Raw genomic sequence first — 23,914 nt, forward strand, 5'->3', positions numbered from 1 at the left:
TAAATGGGAAAAGCCTAGAGCACCATATTGCTTGAAGAGGAACCAAATAAGAGAGGTCCTATTGTGGTTTCTTCAGCTCAAATTTCCAGATGGATATGTGGCCAACATGAAGCGAGGTGTTAACTTAGAGCAACTTAAGATATATGGGCTCAAAAGTCATGACTACCATATATTTATGGAGCGGTTACTGCCTGTCATGCTGCGGGGGTATGTAGATAATGATGTGTGGGAGGCTTTGGCTGAGCTAAGTTATTTCTTTAGGCTGCTTTGCGCAAAAGAAATAGATCCTAACCAAATGGATAAATTGGAGGAAAACATTCCTGTCCTAATTTGTAAATTGGAGAAAATTTTCCCACCGGGGTTCTTTGATTCAATGGAGCATATAATGATACACCTCCCTTATCAAGCAAAAGTAGGAGGGCCTGTTAAGTATCGTTGGATGTATACTTATGAAAGGTATGTTTTGTTCTTCATGCATTATGTCCATATGGTAGTAGTATTTCCTATTTGGACATTACTTTGTTACATGGCAATGTAGGTTAATAAAAAAGCTTAGAGCAAAAGTTAGTAACAAAGCATGTGTGGAGGCTTCAATTGTTGAGGCATTTCTTGTTGAGGAGATTTCAAACTTTAGTTCTTTGTACCTTCCTGATGATGTGCCTACCTCAAGAAATCGCCCCCAACGTTATGCACAATCTAGCACTACCAGCACAAGTACTCTTAGTTTTTTTGGAGACAAGGGATGGAAAATTGGTAGAGGGGAACCTAGGATCTTATCACATGAAGAGTACAAGACAGCCACGATTTTTATCTTACTAAACATGCCTGAAATGGATGATATTGTGAAGTAAGTTCTCTAAATTAGCATTTCTAGCACAATCATGTACAAATAAAAAATTGGTGCTGATGGTTTACACAAAAAATGTAGACAATTTGAACTTGACCAATGGAGGCGTCCTCGACAACCAAGTACAAAAGAACTTGATAAACTTAGGCAAGATGGTGCTGGTTCAGGAAAACCAAACTTGTTGGATTGGTTCAAAACTTTGGTAAAGCACCTATACATACTAGCAAATAAAGTGCCCTACAGTTTTCTATGCCTAATAACTCTATATACATATATTGTCTTCTTGCAGTGCATAAAGGATGCATCTATTAATAAAGAATTACGCGATCTTTCGCGAGGTTGTAGCATGAGAGTAAAATCATATGACATGTATGAAGTTAATGGGTTCATATTTCAATCAGAGAAATATGAAAACCACAGAGAAGGGGACCTTTCATCTAGAAATACCGGCGTTCTTGCTCTTGGAATAGATGATGCAACCAATGAGGAGCTTGAATACTACGGTGTTATTAAGGACATTATAGAACTTAAATTTAATGGTGATGAGGACTTCAGTCTTGTGATGTTTGATTGTCACTGGTTTCATCCAACTAAAGGAGTGAGACATTTGAACAGATTTGGCTTAGTTGAAGTAGCACCTGCTTCAACCAATCCAGCCAATGAGCGTTTTGCTATTGCCAGCCAAGTGAGCTTAGTCTATTATGTTCCATATGCTTGTACTTTGGTTGCAAGTCTTCTTGATTTTCAAGTTGCTTACAGAGTACCACCTTTAGGCAGTCTAGAAACTCCTACAGATGATGACTACACAACAATAACACCCACTAATGCAGATGTGTTCCAAGAGAATAGTTTAGATGCCAATGATTTCATTGTACAAGTAGGATCACAACTTGACAACTTAACAGTACGTGGTTCAGATGAGGTGGTTGATCCAACCGAATTGTCAAATATTAGCAACCGACATGATTTGGGTGGTGAAAGGATTCAAGAACAAGTTATCGAGGATGAAGACTATGATGAAGAGATCATTGAGGAAATTGAAGAAGAAGATGATGATTTCTAGCCCATTTTCTATTTATTATCGTTGTTTGTAATTTGGGTGGTTGAAGACTTGGCAAGAAACACTTATCTATTTGCTATCGTTATGTTTATCATGATTGTCTTGTTGGTTGTAAACTGTTCTTTGCTATCTTTATCTTATTTGTTTCAAGAATCACACATTACAGGATGACAATTGGAAGAAAAGCATCTCGACTTGCTGTAGCGATCAAACCAGCGCCTGCTGCTCGAAACACTACTGCTGCTGATGGCACTTATGATGGGTACATAAGAGGAGTTTCAGATCTTCCTCCTGCTATTCCAAATAATGAAGATCGTCCAATCATTCGACCTATTAGCAAGACATAAGTCTTATTATTTAGTATAAGTACTTTCTTGTTCTGCAATATGTTTTCCTTTTCTAATACTTGTTTGTTGTATTTACAACTTCCTTTTGTGTAGGCATTGGAAGGACATTCCTGTTGTTCGAAAGGGCAGAAGACCATCAAGTGTATTGACATGCCTTCTAAAAAGTAACCATCCCGGTATTCTGGATTATGATGGTGCGAAGGTGGTTGCAACAGAGTGGGAGCATTATCATGCGGTGAAGGACACGAATGGTCATTCTATTGCAGACAAAATTGAAGATGCTTTTTGGGTATTAACTATTTAAATTGCTCTCTTTTGTTGACCAAGATAATTTGCTCTTATTTATATTAAACCATCTATCAATTCTCATTGTAGCTAAGGTACAAGTATGAAGATGCATACTCAGAGAAGGCAAAGCAACATGTTCGAAGATGTTGCAAGGCACTTTTGCCAAGTATATTTTACTATGCAAGAATCCAAGCCATAATTGATCATTTTCGAAAAACTGAGAACACTAACATGAATGGCAAGCTTGCTGGGCAATACTATTTGGATAGAGCTCAGTATTTGGTGCAAAGGCAAGGTTGGTTAGGAAAAGAAGCTTGGGTTGTTGTAGTTGATGAGTGGTGCAGTGAAGAGTGGATTGCAAAATCAAAGAGATACCGTGCCAATCATTGCAGCTCAAAGTTCAAGCCTCACAAGGGTGGTTCCAACTCGATGACTACTATAAGTCAAAAAATGGTTATCAACTAAACTTAGTAGTTTCCTTTATTATCACTTATCATACGAAGAATTATAAATATCTTACATGTCTTGAATCTTGTGTAATGCAGTCCGAACAAACCGACGAAGATGTTAACCAGATTCAGGCTTGGGTGCATACACATAGAGGATTGGACAAGAGAAAACCTTTAATTCTCAACACAACATAAGCAACTAAATGTTTGGTATGTGTTTTTTTAGCAATACCATGGAATAATGCCAATATATATCCTTTTCTCAAACCAAACACATCCTTATGAAGTCTGGTCTGAATTTAGTGTTTTTGCATGTCAACTTGTTTGTCCAATTTGTATGTCAATTTGTCTGCCCACTTGTGCAATTGTGTAATAGGAGCTTTACACAATTATTTGAAATTCCTAAACATTTGTGTACCTTTGTTTTCTTCTTGAGTAGGCACTTTATACAGAAAAGGCTAAAGAGTTAGATGGAGAGGACTATGATATCCTGAAAAATGATGTTAGTTCTAAGGCACTTTATGATTGCTCTAATGGGAAGCCACATGGTACATGGTCTCTCTTTAATGGCATTGTCAATGACATCGAGGTCATTTTTGAGGTGAGAGCTACTGGTACATCTTCAGGAGCCTTGAAGCGTCGTCGAGCTGAAGAAATTGAAGATGTGCGTCAAAAGGAGTCCGAGAAGACTCGAAAAGCAGAGGCTTATGCCAACAATGTCTTGTCATGGGGTGTTGGGATGTACAAGCACTGCAATGAGATATAAAAGTTTCTTCAGGTGCTGGTTATACATTCCATGTTTATCAATTAATTTGCTAGCATTTGAAAGTAGCCACTATGTGAATTTTCTTTTTTTGTAGACTTTGGCAACTAAGCAAGGAGTGCCTATTGGAGAAATACCACTGCCGCCGGTTCCACCTCCTTTTCGTTCGCTTTCTCCTCCTGGATCTCCGCAACGATCTACCATCCAAGTATGTAATCATCCATCTCAAGCAAACACACACACACACACACACACACATTAATACATTTAAAGCATGATAAGGGTTACTTTTAAAACCTGGCTCTTGTTTTGCAGATTCTAGAAAATAGCGAAGAATCGCCAGCTTTGTGTGCTCAACAAGAAACAAATCCTTGCTCTATTAATGTATGTATTTCTCAAACTGATCTCAAATGATACAAATAGTAATGGTCTGTTCGTTGTGACTTTCCAGGGATAAATAACTTAGTAAGAGGGGTATATTGAACAATGCATGTTTGCCGTCTTTCCTTTTCAGAAGAGAATGTTAGAGCTGTTTGTAGTATAATTTCTTGATTGGGATAAAACACGAATGCAATGCACCATAGGGTGCTTCAAACATAGGAGTACATATTGTTGTTTCTGTGTGCAAATAATAGTTTCACATGGCTATTGTTGGTAATAAATGTTTTTCCTTCCTTCAGTATAGTCTTTGGTCTCATTTATTTGTACCAAAACAACCAGCGAACTGATTCAGAACGATGCAGCGTGTGTAGTTGCATTGCTTATGTGTGTATGGATAAGTTGAGAGATACGTATTCACATACTTGTGACAATATGCATGCTTATGTGATGTGTGATGCTAGACTGTGTGGTGCTGGATCATTTGGGATTAATGTTGATTAATGGGGCTGTGTGAGGATGTTGGAGGGATCATAATATATTTTTTGTCCAATTGTCCAGTTTATAGTTGTTATGCTGCCAAAATTTATACCAGATTTTGCATGCCTTTGTTCTAATTACTGGAAATAGGAAATTCTATTTAGACTTTGTCGACTTGATGTAACTCACTAATTTTCATTGGAACATAGAGTTGTGTGTAGTTCCTCTAATAAGTTCTTATTGTCATGTTCCAGCTTTTGAGAATTTGCAAATCTTTCTTTTCAAGAACATGTTACTGCTCCAAGTGTTCCTGCTGTAGACGATGAAGGGATGTTTGGGGGATTTTTCAGGGAAACTCTAGTTGACCTAGATTAGTGTGTACGTGCTAATTGAGATGCTTAATCAGTTAGATGTAGCAAACTCTAGCTAGCAAGCCTATTTTTGGTCAATCATGTGATGGCTGGTGATGTCTTGGCATCTACTGTATGCATGTGACGATTGGTATCTATGTATATATACACACACACTAATTATTTGATGTTATTTTCATTTTATAATTATGGCTCCATTTTGAATTATTTGAATTATTGGTTATGAATTCAAATTTAAGTTACACATTTGAATTATGTCTGCATATGGGGAATGTGTTTCCCTACAGTATGTAACTCTAGGGAAAGTATGGTGATGTGGCGCGAAAGGGCCCCACAATCTTTCCCTAGGGCCTGGCTGCAGGTAAACAACCTATCCACGTGGATTGCAACATATATATGGAAATCTTTCCCTAGGGCTTGTGCCTCTAGGTAAAGAAAATTTCCCTAGAGCTTGCTGGATACACCCTAGGGGAAGGGGTCTTTACCGACTATACTATACCTAGGGTTCTTTACCTAGGGCAAGCCCAAGGTAAAGTCTTTCCATATGATTTTTTCTATTTCACCTAGGGTATATGACTATAGGTAAAATGTGGATTTCTAGTGTTTGAAAAAAGTTCACAAACTTTAAAATAAGTCCTTCGATTTTTTTTAAAAATTCTTCAAATTTCAGGAAAATTCCATTGAAAATATGTTCATTGAATTTGAAAAAAAATCATCAATTTAAAAAAAAGTGCGTCAAATTTGAAAAAACAAAGTTCATCGAATTTGAAAAAAATCTAATGTTAGAAAAAGTTCACTAAAAAGTTAATTGATTTTTAAAACAAAATTTCATCAAATTCTAAAAAAACATCATTGAGTTGGAAAAAGTTCACGCATTTAAGAAAAAAACATGTAATTGATGAGGCAGGAAACCCGAAAGAAGAAAAGAAAAAGGGAACAGAAAACGAAAATGGAAAAGAGGAAAAAGAAAAATAAAACATAGAAGGCCGGAATAAAACCAAGGAAGAGTCGAAACTTAATATACCCTGCTCTGTAGCACGGTGGTTGTACGAACTAAGTTTCACGAATGAAGTCGGCGGTTCAATTCGTAGCGAGTGCCTGCTAGAAGAGTCGCAAATGAAAGAGCCAAACTTCTCTCTCACAGGCCCAATACCAGCTTGGGAGGCTGCACCGACATGACAGAGATGAAAACGGATGACTGGTCGCATTCATTCACTAGAGAATAGAGAGAACAACGAAATATGCACGAGATGTATCATAGCTATCAAAAGAATATTCTTCGTGGCCTTAAAGTCTCATGCATGTATTCTTATAAATTTGAAGTTCCAATTCTACGAAAATACTAGCCGAAGGCCCGTGCGTTGCCACGGAATAACAACCTTATATACAAGAACTTTGATCAAAACATCATTGCATTTCAACAACATGAGTGTAGCATGTGGCTTGTGATTGTGTTGCGTGCAAATATTGGGTTACACTTGCTTCCTCGGTAATCACCTGACAGCACTTGAGTTTCTTTCTTTGTATTGCCATGTTATATTAGGTTTATCTAAGCCAAACTACAGTTAAAAAGGTTGACATAGTGCAATTCTCCCCCAAAATTATTAGCAATCAAACTCTTATAAAAAAATCATCCCTTTTGATTGGTGATTATCAAATACAATAATACTCCTTCCGTTCCTAAATATAAAATCTTTTATTTGCGAAATATAGAACCTTTTAGAGATTCCAATATTGACTATATACAGAGCAAAATGATTGAATCTACACTCCAAAATAAACAAAGCAATAGTCGGTGGCACTATTTATTCCACTGACTAACACGTCTCCCCTATCTAATAATCCTACTATCAACCCAACCAACACATGGCGCTCCTACACTTGCCAGCCCCTCCTCTATGAGCCAACACCGCCAACCTTGTTGTGCCTTCCACACCTCACTCCTCCATCTCAATCTGCTAGTTCTACACAATACCCGAGCCTCCTCTCCATGACCGTGATGTTGTCACCGTCCCAATGTCATATCCCAGAAACTCCCTCTTCCCATGTTCCATAAGCTGAGAATCTAGGAAAGAACTACATTAAAAATGGCAGAGTTGGATGTACAGGGAGAATAGAGTGCTCATATTAGGCAGAAATATACACAACAAATTTGATAAACATCATGAAAATCTTGGCTACAACATGCAAAGTTCTTTCATAAACTACAAGATAGGAAAACTCCAACCAACTTAGCACACAAATTACAACAAAAGTGAACAAGATAGATGTCATTTTCTTGTAGCCATGCCGCTTTTTTTTGCCAAGATTGAGCTTTGTGATTTAACATTTAGGTTTCATAGGTCCATAGGAAATAGACTCTCTGAATCAGAAACAATAAACTATATAGGTAGCTCGTCAGGAACCCATATCAATCCACTACATGTCTGCATGAAACTGAAACAAATCATAATTAGTAAACAGTTCTAGGGAGCAAAAGGATAAACAATATAGAATCTTGCAAACAAAAATAAGTACCTACATCAATAAAATTCTACAATTAAACAACCGCAGATCCTTACCGACTCTTCCCCTTATGCAGCAATGGTTCATATACCACAACCCTCTAAAATTACGAATACCTCTTTTGAAAGATAAACTCATGTTTCTTCAGTTGCTTCTGTTCAAATAACTACATAAAGTGCAGCGTGGTTCCTGGAAACATCATACAAAGTCAATCAAATGCAATATGTATATGTACTTTGCCTGTTTCTGTTCTGCAAGATTGGATTGAACTGATGAACTCAAAATAAGATTTGGTATATGACACCAAAAAAAGCACTCGCAGCTCCCAATCCAATAACCCACTCAGGAAGGATAAAAGAGGTGGAATTAGCTAACAATGCAAAGTAGGATGCGGCTGCAATGGTTCTATTCTTTGAAGGTAGACCCGGTTCCTACTCTACAACAATATGGTTCATGCTCAAGTGCCCCGCTACCATACTTTACACCAAATCCTAAAAGAAATTGTAGCGACAGTGATACCCTTGGAATTCCACAAACCCCAATGCACCATTTGCAGCCGCTTATGCATTATCAGTGGGTTCTCCATCATCATATCTGTGGTCAGTGTACACACGCACACAAGCACGCGGGAGCGTGCACACACACACACACACGCGCGCGCGAGAAACAACAGTTTGCTTGAGGCCGTTACGTTCTTTTACAGAAAGCAGCAGCCGATTTCACAGCATTAGATTGATAAGTTCAATTTGCACACAAATAAACAGATTCTCTCCGGGATTTTTTTTTGCTGCAAACAGTGTGTGGGTTAAAAGCACACAAACATATATATCCCATTTGGATTATGCCCGAGCTGGCCATGCCAAATCGGGGGCGTGTCAAAAAATAAGTGAACACTTCACCCTCCCTTGTCTCGCCAGCAATTGACGTGAAATTGCATAGGAAAGTTGGGCTAGCATCAGCACGCCAAGTAATTAGCCTTGATCCAAGAATACGCCCACATATCTTGTCAACGCCAATTTTTCGGCATTGCAGGCTCGGGCTCCAATGCGAATAGGCCATAGACACTCCCAATATTGGTAGGCTTATAGTGTCTTAACTCTTAAGTGCCTTTGGAACCTCAAACAAATTTGGAATTGCCCACATTTCACTTTTGCTGTACAATTTATACAGGTATATGGGTTACAGAATTCAGCAACCTATGAACCATCATGGGCTCATGGTGAAAACCTGTGTTGGAAAGTCAACAATCTATGAATTAAAGCAGCGATGTATCATGTGGTCAGTTCAGCATTCTACGAATCAAAAGGGCAAGAGCTCACGTTGCTAAGAAGAATAGCACAAACATTCCTTCTTCAGCTTCTCCTGTCATCGTCCTCTGCAGCATGGTCATCCTACACATGTTCGGATTTTCCAAGCATCCCAAAAGAAGCAGTTATAGTCATAGTATGGACCAAAAAAATTGTTGTATGAAAAACTAAACGACATCTTACCTCGTATCAATCTTGTATGTCTGCCGGTCTTCTGCCCAACGCCATCCAATCTCAACCCGGTGGCGACGGTGCGGGCATATATCTGCGGCCGCCGCGGTCGACCAAGTCCTCTTCTCCCAGCTCCGGCTACAGGGTGTACGTGTGCTGAAACAGACACATGGCGCCAAGCTTGGAGCAAAGGAGGAGACGGTACGCGCATAGCTGAAGTCGGGAAGAAGAAGCCTTGCAGGCGGGTGCGCGCAGACGTCTTCACCATGGGAGCTGTCAATGGAGGCGGGGAGGCGGGGACAAGGGAGGGGAAGGGGTCAGCAGTGGCGATGAGGACCATGTGGGGGCGCGGCAGACAGGAGGATTGAAGGGTGAACGGAGGGAGGGGCGGACGACGCAAGTGCTCCAAATGCCCTTGTGGCGGGTGGTTTGGGAGAGGGAAGGGGAGATCGTGGCCTCGTGCGTGATGGTCATGGCGAGTAGAGAGGGAAGGTCATATGGTCGCGGTTGTTTTGTTTTTTGTTTTTACCGTGCGGAAGAAGCGCTTGATGCGGGTGGGGAGCACGGTTAAACCATCACGACATTTGATTCTCCTTTAATAGTAGAGATTAAAATACGTAGAAACATTCCATCTATTTTCACATTTTTTCTATTGTTCCTTTCATCCAAAAGGTCTTCGTCAGCACCTCCAAAAACTAAGTTAAACCGCGTGGCATTGTTGTGGGTTTGCTTTTTTGTTTTTGAGATAGAGAGACTTTGTGGGTTTGCTCGCTTTTTATTTTTGTGGTTCTGCTTGCTGTCCATAGGTGTAGCGAAGGAATAAATGTCAGCTGCAGCCTGCACATGGGCCCATGTGCGTCGTGCGAAGCGGTCGAACCAGGCCAGGTAGCGGGCGACAACCGTCGCGTCGGACCCGGCACGGACGAGACGAGACCAAACCCGACCGACCCACGCACTCCACCGGCAGCAGCACGCGCCACCGTCCCTCCCCACCATCCTGATCCACCCCGCGGCGATCGATGGCGCTCCCGTCGGCGTCGGGCGGCGGCTCCACGGCGCGGCTGCTCACCGTGCCGGCGCTGCTCCTCCTGCTCTCCTGCGCGGCGCTCCTCGTCTTCCTCCTCCTCCCGTCCCCCTCCGCCTCCTCCGGGGCCCACCTCTGCGCCTGCTCCGACCCCGTCACCACCCACACCACCACCAGCGTCACCACCACCACCACCGCCGCCGCCCCGGCCCCCATCGCCACCTTCCCCGACGACGTCGCCTGGCTCAAGGCGCAGCTCGCCTCCAACTCCCTCGCCCTCCTCGCCTCCGCCGACGCCTGGCACGAGCTCCGCAAGGGCATCAACCCCCGCACCCGCGAGCGCCAGCTCTTCGACCTCAACAGGTAATACTCTACCCCCAATTACCCAATCCACGCCATCCTACATTTCCATGCTTCCCCTTGCCGTAAAGCAGGATTAGATTTACCAGGTTCTGCTGCGATCGAGTTATTAGTAATCCCCTAGTACATTACTAGCCCTAGGGCTTCAGAAAGTGAAATTGGCATCTCAATGTTGTCCCTGGCCACACTGCAGGCACCATGGGATCTCTCATTATCCCGAAGAAGAGGCGACCAACCACACCGCGCTGCCTTGCCCCGGGGAGCTCCTCGTCGAGGAGCACCACAGTAACTACGGCGAGCCATGGGCCGGTGGCCGGGATGTGTTTGAGTTCCTGGCCAACGCCTCCGCCCTCGCGCCCAGAGATCAGGTTCTTGAAATTGGGTGCGGGACGCTCCGTGTCGGTCTGCATTTCATCCGGTTCCTCGATGCTGGGAGATTCCATTGCCTGGAGCAGGATGAGCTGTCCCTCATGGCTGCGCTTCGGTACGAACTGCCGTCGCAGGGGCTGTTGTACAAGCGACCGATGATTGTGAGAGGGGGGGATATGGATTTCAGCAAGTTTGGGGATACTGTTATGTATGACCTGATTTATTCTAGTGCCGCGTTCCTCCACATTCCACGTGACCTTGTTTGGACTGGGCTTGAGAGGCTTGCAGGCAAGCTGAGGCCAAAGACAGGCAGGATTTTTGTGTCGCATAACATTAAGTTTTGCACAAGGTTGGGTGGAGATGAGTGCACACGCCGACTTACGGAATTGGGGCTGGAATATGTTGGGAAGCACACTCATGACAGCTTGTTGTTTAACCATTATGAGATATGGTTTGAATTTCGGAGGCCAAAAGTTTAGATCTTGATGGCACAGGAAGATAGACAAGTTGGTTTCTGTTTTTTGCAATTTTGGATGTGTGAAGCAAAATACATGCCATGCTCTGTACGGTAATGAGTTTTGGCTTTGGACTGAAACCAGTGTTCGCCCAGCTCTGAGTTGAATCATGTGAACAAAATTCCTGATTGGAAGGTACCATTGCGCTGGAGTCCCATTACATTTTGGTGAGTTGTTGAAGTCTTTAGCTTTAGTTACCACCATTTATCAGTGTACTGTAATCTTAGTAATACCTGGGAGTATTTTTCGGTAGTTGAGGTCAAACTGATATGTTATACATTGTTTAGCCCAACAGCTTCCTACAATGGTCAAGCAGTAATTGTATCACCACACAAGGTTTAGTAAATTGTAACAAAGGATAACCCTGTTATCCTGTTTCTGTACTTAATGACAGGCTTATCTGATCAATGTGTTCTGAAATACACTTTGTTATTCTATGGTATCTTGGTGAATAGTTTGATCTGACATCTATATTTATTCTTCATTATCCACCTTGGAACTGGCGTTATCATGAATTGGTACTATCTCTTTCTGGGTGACTGAGAGTGAGCATATCTGTTCAGCTGGCTTCCTGCATTGCTTGTCAAAATTAGGGTAGTGTCAACTGTCTACCAATTATCTTTGTTTGCCTGCTTGCCACAAGACCATTCATACATATGCGGCTGCAATACATTTTTATTGGTACCTAAGAAAACCCATCTTTGTCAGTATTTATGATTTATTTATGATGATGTGGGTGATACCCAATGATCCTTGTGTGACCATTAGTTGCAATTTTGGATGTATGAAGAAAAAAATCAAGCCATGCCCTGTACGCTAATGAGTTTTGACTTTGGACTGGAATCAATGTTTGCTCAGCTCTGAGTTGAAGAATGTGCACAAAATTGATGATGGGAAGGTACCATTCTGCTGGAGTCCCATTACATTTTTGTGACTGGTTGTTGAAGCCTTTAGCTTTTGTTACCACCAATTTGGCTGTACTATAATCTTAGTAATGGCTAGAAGATTTTTTTGGTGGTTGAGGTCAAACAGATATGCTATACATTTTGTAGCCCAACAGCTTCCTACAACCATCAAGCGGCAATTGCCACGTAAGGTCTGTGACAAGGGTAACTCTGAATTTAGTTAAAGGCCTGCCGATGAGTTCTGGAATACACTTTGTTATTATTATTTTTGCGGGTAAATACACTTTGTTATGCTATAGTAGGAGTATCTTGGTAAATCGTTTGATGCCTATGCATCTATATTTATTATTCATTCATTATCCACCTTGGCAGTGGTACTATCTCTTTTATGTGGTGACTAAAAATGAACATATCTGATTTTCAGCTTTGCTTCCTGCCTTGTCAAAATTAGGATTGTATCACTTGTCCGTCATTTATATTTGTGCACATGCTTGCCATAAGAACACTCATATCTATGCGGTTGCATTACATTTTGTCTTTGTTGTTAGTGCTGGTGACCACTCATCTTCATTAGTACTTGATTTGTTTATGATGATGTGGAGTGAAGCCCAATTATTCTTCAATTACCATTTTTATTGCACATTATTTTTTAATCAGCATGATCTTATTCTGTATGTTATGATGTCATCTACATCCTGGTATCCATGTTTTCTCGTGTAGAATTTCGGTTGATTTCATAAATGGCATGCCAGTCTATAAGTATAATGACAGTGTTTGGTGACTGGTTATAATGCTTTATCTGTGCTGTTAGCAATGACATGTAGTGCCAAAAAGCCTGAGTGAGGCCAAAACTGTTTTATGTACTCTAAGCATTAAACATTTAGTCCCAGTGGGCTAGGGGAGTCCATCATTGATTATGAACCATTTCTCTGATTATAAATGCAGAGATCTTTTAGTATCCCACCACCAGCCACCAAGTTATTGCGAACCTGAAAATGGGTTTCTTGATTCCAAAAGAATCCACCAAGTTAAGCTTGTGTAGTGGCTAAGAGTGAACATATCTGTTCAGCTTTCTTCCTTCCTAGCTTGTCAAAATTAGGATATACTCTCTCCGTTCCAAAATATAAGGTGTATTAGCATTTTCAAAAGTCAATCATGTGCATGTTGGACCAAGTTTTTAGAAAAAAGTATCAATATCCACAGTACCAATTTTGTATCATTAGATCCATCAGGAATAGTATTTTCATATTTTACTTCTTTTGTATTTTAGATGTTGATATTTTAGGAAAACTGATGCACCTTATATTCTGGAACAGAGGGAGTATCACTTGTCTGCCAGTCATCTTTGTTTCCCTGCTTGCCACAAGACCATTCATACATATGCCGTTGAAATACACTTTAATTTTACGTGGCATCTAAGACAACCCATCTATGTTAGTAGGTTAGTACTCCTATGATGATGTTTAGTGATGCCCAATGATCCTACATTTACCATTAGTTGCAATTTTTTATGCACGAAGCAGAAAAGCAAGCCATGATGCGCTGTACGCTAATGAGTTTTGACATTGGACTGGGATCAATGTTTGCTCAGTTCCCAGTTGAAGAATGTGCACAAAAATCATTACTGGGAGGTACCATTGTGCCAGAGTCCCATAACATTTTGGTGAGTGGTTGTTGAATTCTTTAGCTTTACTTACCAGCAATTATCAGCGGTACTGTAATCTTAGTAATGTCTGGAAGTTTTTTTCGAGTAGCTGAGGTCAAACTGATATGTTACTCATTTTTAGCCCAACAGCTTCCTACAATGGTCTAGCAGCAATTATCACGCAAGGTTTGTGACAATGATAACTCTGTATTTAACGATTTGGCTATCTGATCAATGAGTTTTGAAATTACACTTTGTTATGCTGTAGTATCTTGGTGAATAGTTAGATGCCTATGAGCAGCAATATTTGTTATCCATTATCCACCTTGGGTCATATCCTTAAACAGTAATATCTCTTTTTGTGGTGAATGAGGATGAACATATCTGATGCTTCCTGCCTTGGCAAAATTAGGATTGTGTGCCTGCTTGCTGTAAGACCAATTTGTAGCATGCGGTTGCATTACATTTTGTCCTAGTTGTTGGTGCCGGTGATCACTCATGTTTATTAGCACTTATTATGTTTTATTGATGGTGATGTGGAGTGCAGGCCAATCATTGTTCTATTACAACTAGTGTTGCACATCTATAACTTATTAACCGGCATGATCTTATTCTATATGTTCTGATGTTATGTGCCTCCTGGTATCCATGTTTCCTTGTGCGATTTTTGTCATACATGCCATGTCTGTGTTTTGTATGAGTGTCTCTGTGCCTGACACTAAATGTGCATTTGGACCCGGTTTTACCTCTGTCGTTAGCGAAGACCGCCCGTAGCGCCAAAAATCCCAAGTTGCAAGTGCTGTGGAGATGTTTATTTACCTGCTGTAAAGAGCACACTGTTTGGTGCCACTGGAGTGGAGTCCATTCATTCTGAAATCTGGATCCTTTGTCTGATTATATATAAATACAGAGATCTTGTGGTATCTCACCAGCCACCGGGTCGTTGCGAGCCTGAAAACGACCCTCTTGATTCCAAGAGAATCCACGGCCGTTTTCGGCACAGCGTATCAGCATATGCCTTTTCGATCACTGGTCATGGGTTCTGCCTGATTTTCTAGCTGGGGGGTTTCTTGAGATGCCGACTGCTGACCTGACTGGTCCATCCATCTTCGGCCTATCAAGTTGCAGCTCGTTTAATTCCTGTTTCGTGGGGCTAGTGCTGCCCTCTTGTATCCATGATATTTCATAAATGAATCCACGGTGTTCGACCTTCGTGTGCCTGTCCATGACATTACGTTGTCCGTCTGCTCTCTCCGGCGATTTTCGCCGTGTGAAAATCCATCGTTTTGTCCTGTTTTTTTAACATTTTGTTGATAAGGGAAAAGTGAGTTATCTCAGAAGCTGTGTTACTCAGGTAATAGTACTCTAGTAGAACAGCGGCAGGTGTTGCTGGGCGTTGTGAAATGCTGACCCTGAATTCATGGCAAATCTCGGACGGTGCTTCCTCTGGACCACAGCAACAACAACGCGTCCTCATTCATCCGAATCGGTCCAGGAAAGGCAGGCAGTCTTCAAGGAGGGAGGTCTCCCCCGCGGCCTGTCCTTCTGTCGTACTGTGGACGTTTGTGCCGGTGCAATAACCTCCATCGACAGAGACCGTTTGTAGTATCGGATGGTATTTGAAATGGGGCTCGGGCTATTTGCTCGTGTACTGTTTACATCTCGCCGCCTTGTTTTTCAATGTCCCTGCACATGTGCTAGCTAGTTCTGGGTGTCGGGTTAGCTCAGATGGACAGCAAGTATGGCTGTCCGAGTTCCCGACTGATGTAATCCGTGTTGTGACCGCCGATTTGGTCGATCCCTCGTAATTGAAATGCAAGGTGTTTCAGATTAAAAAAATGTAAGTGGGATGATTGTGTCCAATTGGCATTTTCGAAATATCCTATCGCAAGCCCTATTGTCATAGATCATAATCCGTTGGTCAAGTGATATGCGACCTAACTACGGGTGTAAGACTTCAAGGCAACAACTTCAACATACCAAACTTCACTTAAAAATGTGGTTTTCTAAACAGTCGTCATAGTGCAAACACTATAAGCACATGAACATGAACTAGCCAAGATTGGTCTTTTATATTTGCCGAATGATAGCATAGGCTGAAACACTAATATACCACCTGCCGTGGCTGCTTGTGTCTCATGCGACTTGCCCGTACACCGTTAAGTTATATAACTTTGCTTTGCCAAAAAAAAAACAACTTCAAGAAGAAACCATGCTCGTGCACTTCATCAACAAAGTCAAACCTAGAGCTATCACCCTAGAAGCTGAACTTCGAGCCAAAACTTTTCAACAAGCAAATGACGTGGGGATGTCAATGCTGAATGATCTAGTTTGAAGGGTAAACCATTGGTTTTCACCCGGAGAAAACAAAGCGTCAAGCGCAACTGTCATTATCGCCATCTACCTCTCTATCGGCCTGCTCACACAGAACTAGCCGGTTTCTGGAGAAAATTACATCTACCGTAACTGAACTTGACTCTAGGGTTCACTTTGGTCACTGTATTCACGAAATCGCAAGTTACGGTTACCGGGCTCGCTGAACCGGGTCACTATACGGTAACCCATACCGTTTCGGCTCGTATCACGTGCACGTGGACGAATTTAACGAAAAAAACGCTTGGACTTGCCAGCTATACAGGACACGTCGAGGGTTTCTTCATCCTCTCCCCTCCCCTGTCGATTCCCCTCTCGTTCCCCTCATCCGACTGCTAAATCCCTAGCGCAATCTCTCATCCCCTCCCCTGTCGCTTGGATCCAACAGTTGCATCCTCTGCTCCCATGTTCGGCGCGGGTAGCTCATCGGGGGCTGGTGCGGGTTGGCTTCCTTTGATCCAATGCCCTGATTGCAAGATCCGCCAGATTAGGAGGTTTGAGTCCACCACTGAAAAGCATCCTGGGTGGATCTTGTACAAGTGTATGAATCATAAGGTTAGTACAAGAACATTGACTGGATGTTGTTCTTCATTTGATTTTGAGATTTGTTCTTGATTTGATTTTGAGATTTGTTCTTGATTTTGTGAAATAGGTAGGGAAGAAACCTTGCAACTTTTGGCACTGGGAAGCTAGTTACATTGATTATTTGAAGGTAAATGGACATCTGAGAGGTGAATCTGTGGATAGTAAAGTAGTAGAGATGAAGAAAAAGAAGAACACGATAGAAGTGGATCCTGAAGATATGATGAAGATACCGCTGCTGCTAAAATCACTTCCAGGAGATGTTACAGACTTGGTTGCTGTAATGAAGATAGCAGTTGTACTGCTATTTTGCAATTCTCTTTGTGTTAGTGTTAGTTCTAGTTAGGATGTGATTGTTGTGAATGTTGGCAATTGCTAAGTAAGAAGGAGACTTTTGTGTTGTTTGATGTTAGTGGTAATAGAAACCTTTGTGCCAGTAATATTTGTGGAGACAGCTTTGCTGTTGGAAATTAGAGAAGTGGAAAATGTTATTATATGGCATGAAGTGATGAGACATTTCACATTTGATAACATGCATTTCACTACTAGGAAAAGGGCTATAGATGATATGGACACTAATGGCGCACCGTGTATGTGGTGCGTCACTGCTATATAGCAGTGGCGCACCAGATATAGGTGCGCCATTAGTAGTTTTGAAAAAAAAATAAAAAAAATTGTTAGCAATGGCGCACCATGGGATAGTGCGCCATTACTAGTTGACATAGTAATGGCGCACCACACTCATCGTGCGCCATTAGTATTTAAAAAAAATAAAAAAAATTGTTAGTAATGGCGCACCGTCCACTGGTGCGCCATTACTAACAATTTTTTTTATTTTTTTCAAAACTACTAATGGCGCACCACACACTAGGTGCGCCATTAGTAATATATTTAGCACCAGGGTTACTAATGGCGCATCTGATGTGTGGTGCGCCATTAGTAACCCTGGTGCTAAATGCACCCCCTCCCCCCTGGACCGCTTTTTCAGTTTTTTAAAAAATAAAAGAAAATGATGGAAATGTCAAAAAAATATAAAAAAAATAAGTTTTCCATGTGATATGTGGTCTAGTTGTTGGGAAAATTTACAAATATGAATTTCGACTTTATTTGCAAAATTTCTCTGGAATTTAATAAAATGGGCATAACTTTTGCATACGAACTCGGATTAAAAAGTTTTTTATATGAAAAATCATCTACTCGAAAAGTTACATCCGAATTAAACGGGGAGAACATTGTTCAACATCTTCAAAATCCCCCAAAACCTAACAGAACAAAAAATACGTGGCTTTTAAGATCTAGAGGGGGGAAATGAAAAAAAAATCAAACTTACTAGTGGCGCACCATTTGCTAGGTGCGCCACTAGTAACAGAAAAAAAGAATTAGTTTCAAAAAATATGATACGTAATATGACCGGGAAGTTTGAAATATTTTTTCAAAATTTCATCATACTCATGAACATGAACAAAGTCCTAGACATCAACAAGGTTTAATAGGATTGATATGATAAATATATCAACAAGTGTTTGTGAAGTGAGCTGGTGCTGGGGTTGGATAGAACTGCAAAGTTAAGCGTGCTCGGGTTGGAGTAGTGTGAGGATGGGTGACCTTTTGGAAAGTGTGACCACAGAGTGTGATTTGACTTGAGATTAAGCATATTTACCCGAGATTATGCCATAGTGATCTGAGATTAAGAAAAAAATGATTTTTTTTAAAATTTGATTTTTTTTAAAAAATTGTTACTAATAGCGCACTTCCATGTGGTGCTCCATTAGTATCTGGTATACTAATGGCGCACTTTTATTTGGTGCGCCATTAGTATCTGGTATACTAATGGCGCACCTGTGCGCCATTAGTAAAAACACTAATGGCGTGGTACTAGTGGCGCACCTATAGTGCGCCATTAGTAGTCAAAACAGGTGCTCGGGTTGGAGTAGTTTGAGGATGGGTGGCCTTTTGGGAAGTTTGACCACAGAGTGTGATTTGACTTGAGATTAAGCATATTTACCCGAGATTAAGCCATAGTGACCTGAGATTAAGAAAAAAAAATTGATTTTTTTAAAAAATTCTGATTTTTTTTAAAAAAATTATTACTAATAGCACACTTCCATCTGGTGCTCCATTAGTATCTGGTATACTAATGGCGCACTTCTATTTGGTGCGCTATTAGTATCTGGTATACTAATGGCGCACCTGTGCGCCATTAGTAAAAAAACACTAATGGCATGGTACTAGTGGCGCACCTGTAGTGCGCCATTAGTAGCCAAAACAGGTGCGCCACTAGTAGGCCTTTTCCTAGTAGTGTTTGACTGTTGAACACCGGCAAGAAGGAACAAGACTGAAATTTGAAAATTTGCAGTTCATAACACAGAACAGTACTGAACTGAACATGCATTTTACTGTTGAACAAATAAAGAACATGAACTTGATAACACCATTTCATAGCTCCTTGATAACACACATAAGTATTTCAAAAGCATACAATACTGAAAGGTTCACAGTTTAGCATGTCTTAACATCTAGAAATTGCAAAATACTTCATCCATTACATTAGTCATTGAGGACCTAAATTCATCAAACATGTTAACTTTCTTGTGCTTATTTGCTGCAGCAGTTGCTTTCTTCTGCAGTGCAACAATTTTCTTTGCTTCTGTTGCTGCTTTCTTCTCTTCTGCAACCCTCTTCTTTGCCTCCAGTAGTTCTTGTTTTTTAGCTGCTGTTGCAAGCTTCTTGGCCTCAAGTTCTTGCTCTTTTTTTTTCTTGCCTCTGCTTTGAAAGCTTCTTTTTTTTGAGCTTTTTTGGCCTTTTCAGCTTGTTTCTTGGCAAGGGATTCACCTGCCTTTTGCAAAGCAGCAGCTTCCCTTTGTGCTAGGATTTCAACACACCTCTTTTCATGCAATATTTCATTGGCTTGCTGCTTGGCCTCCCTCATCACTTCAACTCTAGCTGTAAGATTTTCTAATCTTGTTGCAGTGCTGCTGCCTACAGATGGCATTACAGCTCTATCTTCTTTGAGGAAAGAGCTTTCAGGCAATGGTCCTGGCACCTTTCTTTTCCTTGGTTTTGGAGCCTGTAACAGTAGTGAAACATGAGATGTATTTCACATCAAGATCATATTTTTAACAAGGTTCAATGGACATACCTCATTTCTCATGATTTCCATCATTGAATGTGGATGAAGAGCTCCAATTGAAGGCATGTCATGTTCCTGTATGACAACAGGAACCTCACTTGCCCATGTCATTGATGGTCCAGGTGCTTGTTCTTGTGTTGTAGCCTATACATTTGCAACAAGGTAAAATGGATGTATCGAGCACTTAAATATTAGCCAGAAGCTAAAATGGATGCATCGAGCACTGAAAAATTTGCCACAAGCTAAAATGGATGTATCAAGCACTGAAATATTTGCCACAAGCTAAAATGGATGCATCGAGCACTGAAATATTTGCCACAGGCTAAAATGGATGTATCGAGCACTGAAATATTTGCCACAAGCTAAAATGGATGTATCGAGCACTGAAATATTTGCCACAAGCTAAAATGGATGCATCGAGCACTAAAATATTTGCCACAAGCTAAAATGGATGTATCGAGCACTGAAATATTTGTCACAAGCTAAAATGGATGTATCGAGCACTGAAATATTTGCCACAAGCTAAAATGGATGTATCAAGCACTGAAATATTTGCCACAAGCTAAAATGGATGTATCGAGCACTTAAATATTTGCCACAAACTAAAATGGATGTATCGAGCACTGAAATATTTGCAAAGGTTACCTGTGACAGAGTAGGTTCTTATTCTTCTTCTTCAAATGTGGCTCTTGGCCTCTTCCTCATTTGCTTCTGCATAGGTTTTGCTGCAGGTAGGCCTTGCTTGAAGGCAGAGCACCCTTTCTTATTATGTCCAAGATTGTTGCAATGGCTGCAATGAATAATTCTGCCATGTCTTGTAATCTTTTTCCCTCCTTTCTTTGCTATTACCTCCTCTGGTTGCATTCTCCTATTCTTGGCCTTTCTCCCTAGTTTCTTCTCATACAAAGGAGGCTTAATTACACAACCACCCATTTTCTGCCACTCCCTCCTGTCTTTGCAAGGCATAATAATGTGAGCATATGCTTTGGAGAAATTGCAAAGATCATAACACTTGTGCACCATTTCCTCAGGATCAATTAGTTCATATCTATAGCAAGCTATGGAATGGGGGCAGGGAATGCCAGTTAATTGCCACCTTCTGCATGTGCATTCCTTGAACTGCAACTCCACAATGTACTCCCTACCATGTGAAGAAACTTGGAAGATTCCCTCTCCAGCATTAGTAGGGTAACAACTATTAGACCAATCTATGTGCTTCAGAAGCCTTTTCTTGATCTTTGGGCAGATTGGACCATTAAATTTCTTAGCCTCTTGCTGCTTGTTAGACTTGATTCTATCAATCATACTGATGATTGGCAACTCTCTAGCCTCCAAAATATATCTACAAGTATTTGAAGAGATAACACATACTTAATTCATTATGAAGAGAGAACACATAGCAAGTACATGAACAATTGAAGAAAACATAGCAAGTACATGAACACATAAATGTACCACTTACTTATTGAAAACCTCACAATTGTTTTTTAGTAAAATATCACATTTGGGCAAATTAGTCTGGAATGCCCTAACCCAAGTGTTAGGCCTCTTCTCTGCAAGCCAAGCATGAGCCTCACTATCAAGAAGTCTCATCTCTTCCATATATTCTTCATACTGGTCAGTTGTGGTGCACCTAGCTATCTTCCAGAGCTGGTTTTTCAGAACATCTCCTCTGTATTTCTCTCTGAAATTCTGCCAATGGTGCCTGACACAGAATCTGTGTTCTGAGTCATGAAAATGCTGCTCTACAACATTTATTAGGCCCTGCAAGTTTTGTAAGTCAGTCAGTAAGTAAGTGAATATCAGACATGACAGTATGTAAGTAAGTAACTATGTACATATCTTTACCTTTTTCTTATCAGACATGACAGTCCATGCTCAGGTGTTCTGAATCCCAAGATCCTGTTTCAGTGTTCTCATAAACCAGCTCCAAGTGTTAGTATCTTCAACATCTACAATGCAGTGTGCCACATGATAGATACAATCATTAGGATCCATGCCAACTGCAGACAGAAGCACACCTCCATACTTAGTTTTCAAATGACATCCATCAAAACAAATTATGGGCCTACACCCTGCAAGGAATCCTCTTTTACATGCATCAAAACTGAAGTAGCATCTGTTGAACCTTGATTCATTGTCCAATTCAATGAAAAATGTGCTGCCAGGGTTGGATATTCTAACTTCATTTGCATAATCGCAAAGCATGTTGTACTGTGCCTCCTCATCTCCATGGATTATCTTCAATGCATATCTCCCTGCTTAGTTTACTACAAGAAGCTGCCATATTCCAGTCCTTTTGCACTAACCTCCCAAAATTTCTCAAATTCATTCCTTGATCTGCCCTGAAGTACTCCAAGTACTTTTCTGCAAGATATCTAGCAGTAAATGCCTTTACTTTCCACTTCTTAGAACATTTGTGTTCATCATTGTAACTCTTGATGACCATGCAGTTTGTTCTGCTATCATAACTACACCAAATGTTCCAGGGGCAGTGGGACTGACATTTTGCTGAAATTCTTTTCCTGTCATTTACTGGCAATTTGATGTCAAATCTATGTTTGCAAGCATATTCTCTCACTGCTTTTCTAAACATTTCTGGTGACTGGAAAACTTGTCCAATTTTGAATTGTGGATCATGCAAATCTTCTTTCTTAAAGCTTTTAAATTTGTACTTTGCACCTGCTTCATCATCAGAATTTGGGAGCTCAAGGTCTTCTTCATCTGATCCTTGTACAGGGTCTGGATTTGCTCTAATATGAACATCAGTAGGCTCCTCCACTGTCTCATCTTTAAGATCATCATCTAAATCACTGACATTATAATCACTATCTACAATCTCATCAGCATAGTCTGATCCTTGTTCACTTCCATTTACTTCAGCATCAGAAACTGACCCTTGACTGTCATATGCAACGGAGCCATCCTCTTCACCCTGCTCCACATCTTCCTCCTCATTTGCAACTTCTTCTTCTGCTGCTTGCTCTACAACTGCTTCTTCTGCAACTTGTTGTGCATAATTCTGCTGTATTGCTTGCTCTGCAACTGCTTCTTCTGCAGAATTTGTTCCTTTTGTTGCTTGCTCTGCAAGTGCTTCTTCTGCAGCTTCTTCTTCTGCTAGGTCTGCATCATCTGCAATGGTGACATGAGTGACAAACTTACACAGCATTTTTTCCACTGCTTCCTCCTTAATTTTCCTGTCCAATAAATCCTACTGAATCTTCTGCTTATGCTTCTCTAGTGCTTCCTCCTTAATGATCTGAATTGGTTTGATAGGACTAACAACAGTAGGCAGGTCTGCTACGGGAAACTCTATCACATCATCCCAGTCAAACTGCCTGAAACTCTCATCATGATCAAGATACATTTGCAAAAACTTGTGCCCAAATGTTACATGTGCCCTCATGTTAAGACATTTGTCATTGCAAGTTATCTTCACAAGACCACCTTCAGTCATTGGTTTACCAGGCATGCAGTAATACATTTGCAATCTCCCCTTCACTTCATAGCCCAATTCTTCTACCAGATCTTCTAACTTCTCGACAGTAAGTGTATCCCCCTCCACATAATCATACCACATGTTTTCTCCATTGACATATGCACGATTTTTACCAACTCCAAGGAAATAACCACCAAAATTGATGCAAAGACTGAAGTTTGATAAGTAATCAATTTCATCTACAGATTTACATAAAACCCTAGATCAACTGCCTAAAATCCATAGCAGAACGGAAACCCTAGCAGTAACATCAAAATCTAAAGGCAAATAAGAGCGTGCAACCACCTAATCGACCTCAAATCCATTAGATTCAGAGAGAAAAGGGGGGTTTTACAGAGGTTCAGGGAGAAAAAGGGGCTTACCATACACAGGTGGTGGGTCTCCTTCTGCTCGGCGACGAGGCGCCATGGTTCAAGTCGTCGACGAACCCTCTGGCCGCCGTCGCTCCGTCGGTGGATGCCTCCGCCGGCGGCGACGAAACCCTAGCCGATCAGCACCACGATCGCTTCCCCTTTCCTTTCTCTTCTCCTCTGCCTCGGAGGCGTT

At 41.1% G+C, this 23,914-nt stretch overlaps 1 protein-coding gene and 1 long non-coding RNA gene across 2 annotated transcripts; both read left to right on the top strand.

Moving 5' to 3' along the window:
* Positions 1–4,139, top strand: LOC119359003. The gene is made up of 6 exons (XR_005172347.1): positions 1–2,543; positions 2,630–2,995; positions 3,088–3,201; positions 3,431–3,769; positions 3,852–3,962; positions 4,070–4,139. It is a non-coding gene; the product is annotated as an uncharacterized LOC119359003 (long non-coding RNA).
* A 5,748-nt stretch (positions 4,140–9,887) lies between these two features.
* LOC119353395 lies at positions 9,888–11,688 on the top strand. The gene is made up of 2 exons (XM_037620020.1): positions 9,888–10,353; positions 10,544–11,688. The coding sequence occupies exons 1-2, from the start codon at positions 9,986–9,988 to the stop codon at positions 11,196–11,198; spliced, it is 1,023 nt and encodes a 340-aa protein (XP_037475917.1). The 5' UTR covers positions 9,888–9,985; the 3' UTR covers positions 11,199–11,688.
* The last annotated feature ends 12,226 nt before the right edge of the window (positions 11,689–23,914 follow it).

Source organism: Triticum dicoccoides, chromosome 2A, assembly GCF_002162155.2.
Source record: "Triticum dicoccoides isolate Atlit2015 ecotype Zavitan chromosome 2A, WEW_v2.0, whole genome shotgun sequence".
NCBI classification, from domain to species: Eukaryota; Viridiplantae; Streptophyta; class Magnoliopsida; order Poales; family Poaceae; genus Triticum; species Triticum dicoccoides.

Excerpts from the sequence above, each read along its gene's own strand:
- LOC119353395 (XM_037620020.1), top strand. The coding sequence starts at position 9,986 with ATGGCGCTCCCGTCGGCGTCGGGCGGCGGCTCCACGGCGCGGCTGCTC. Across the intron at positions 10,354-10,543 it reads CAGCTCTTCGACCTCAACAG|GCACCATGGGATCTCTCATT; the intron begins GTAATACTCTAC and ends GCCACACTGCAG.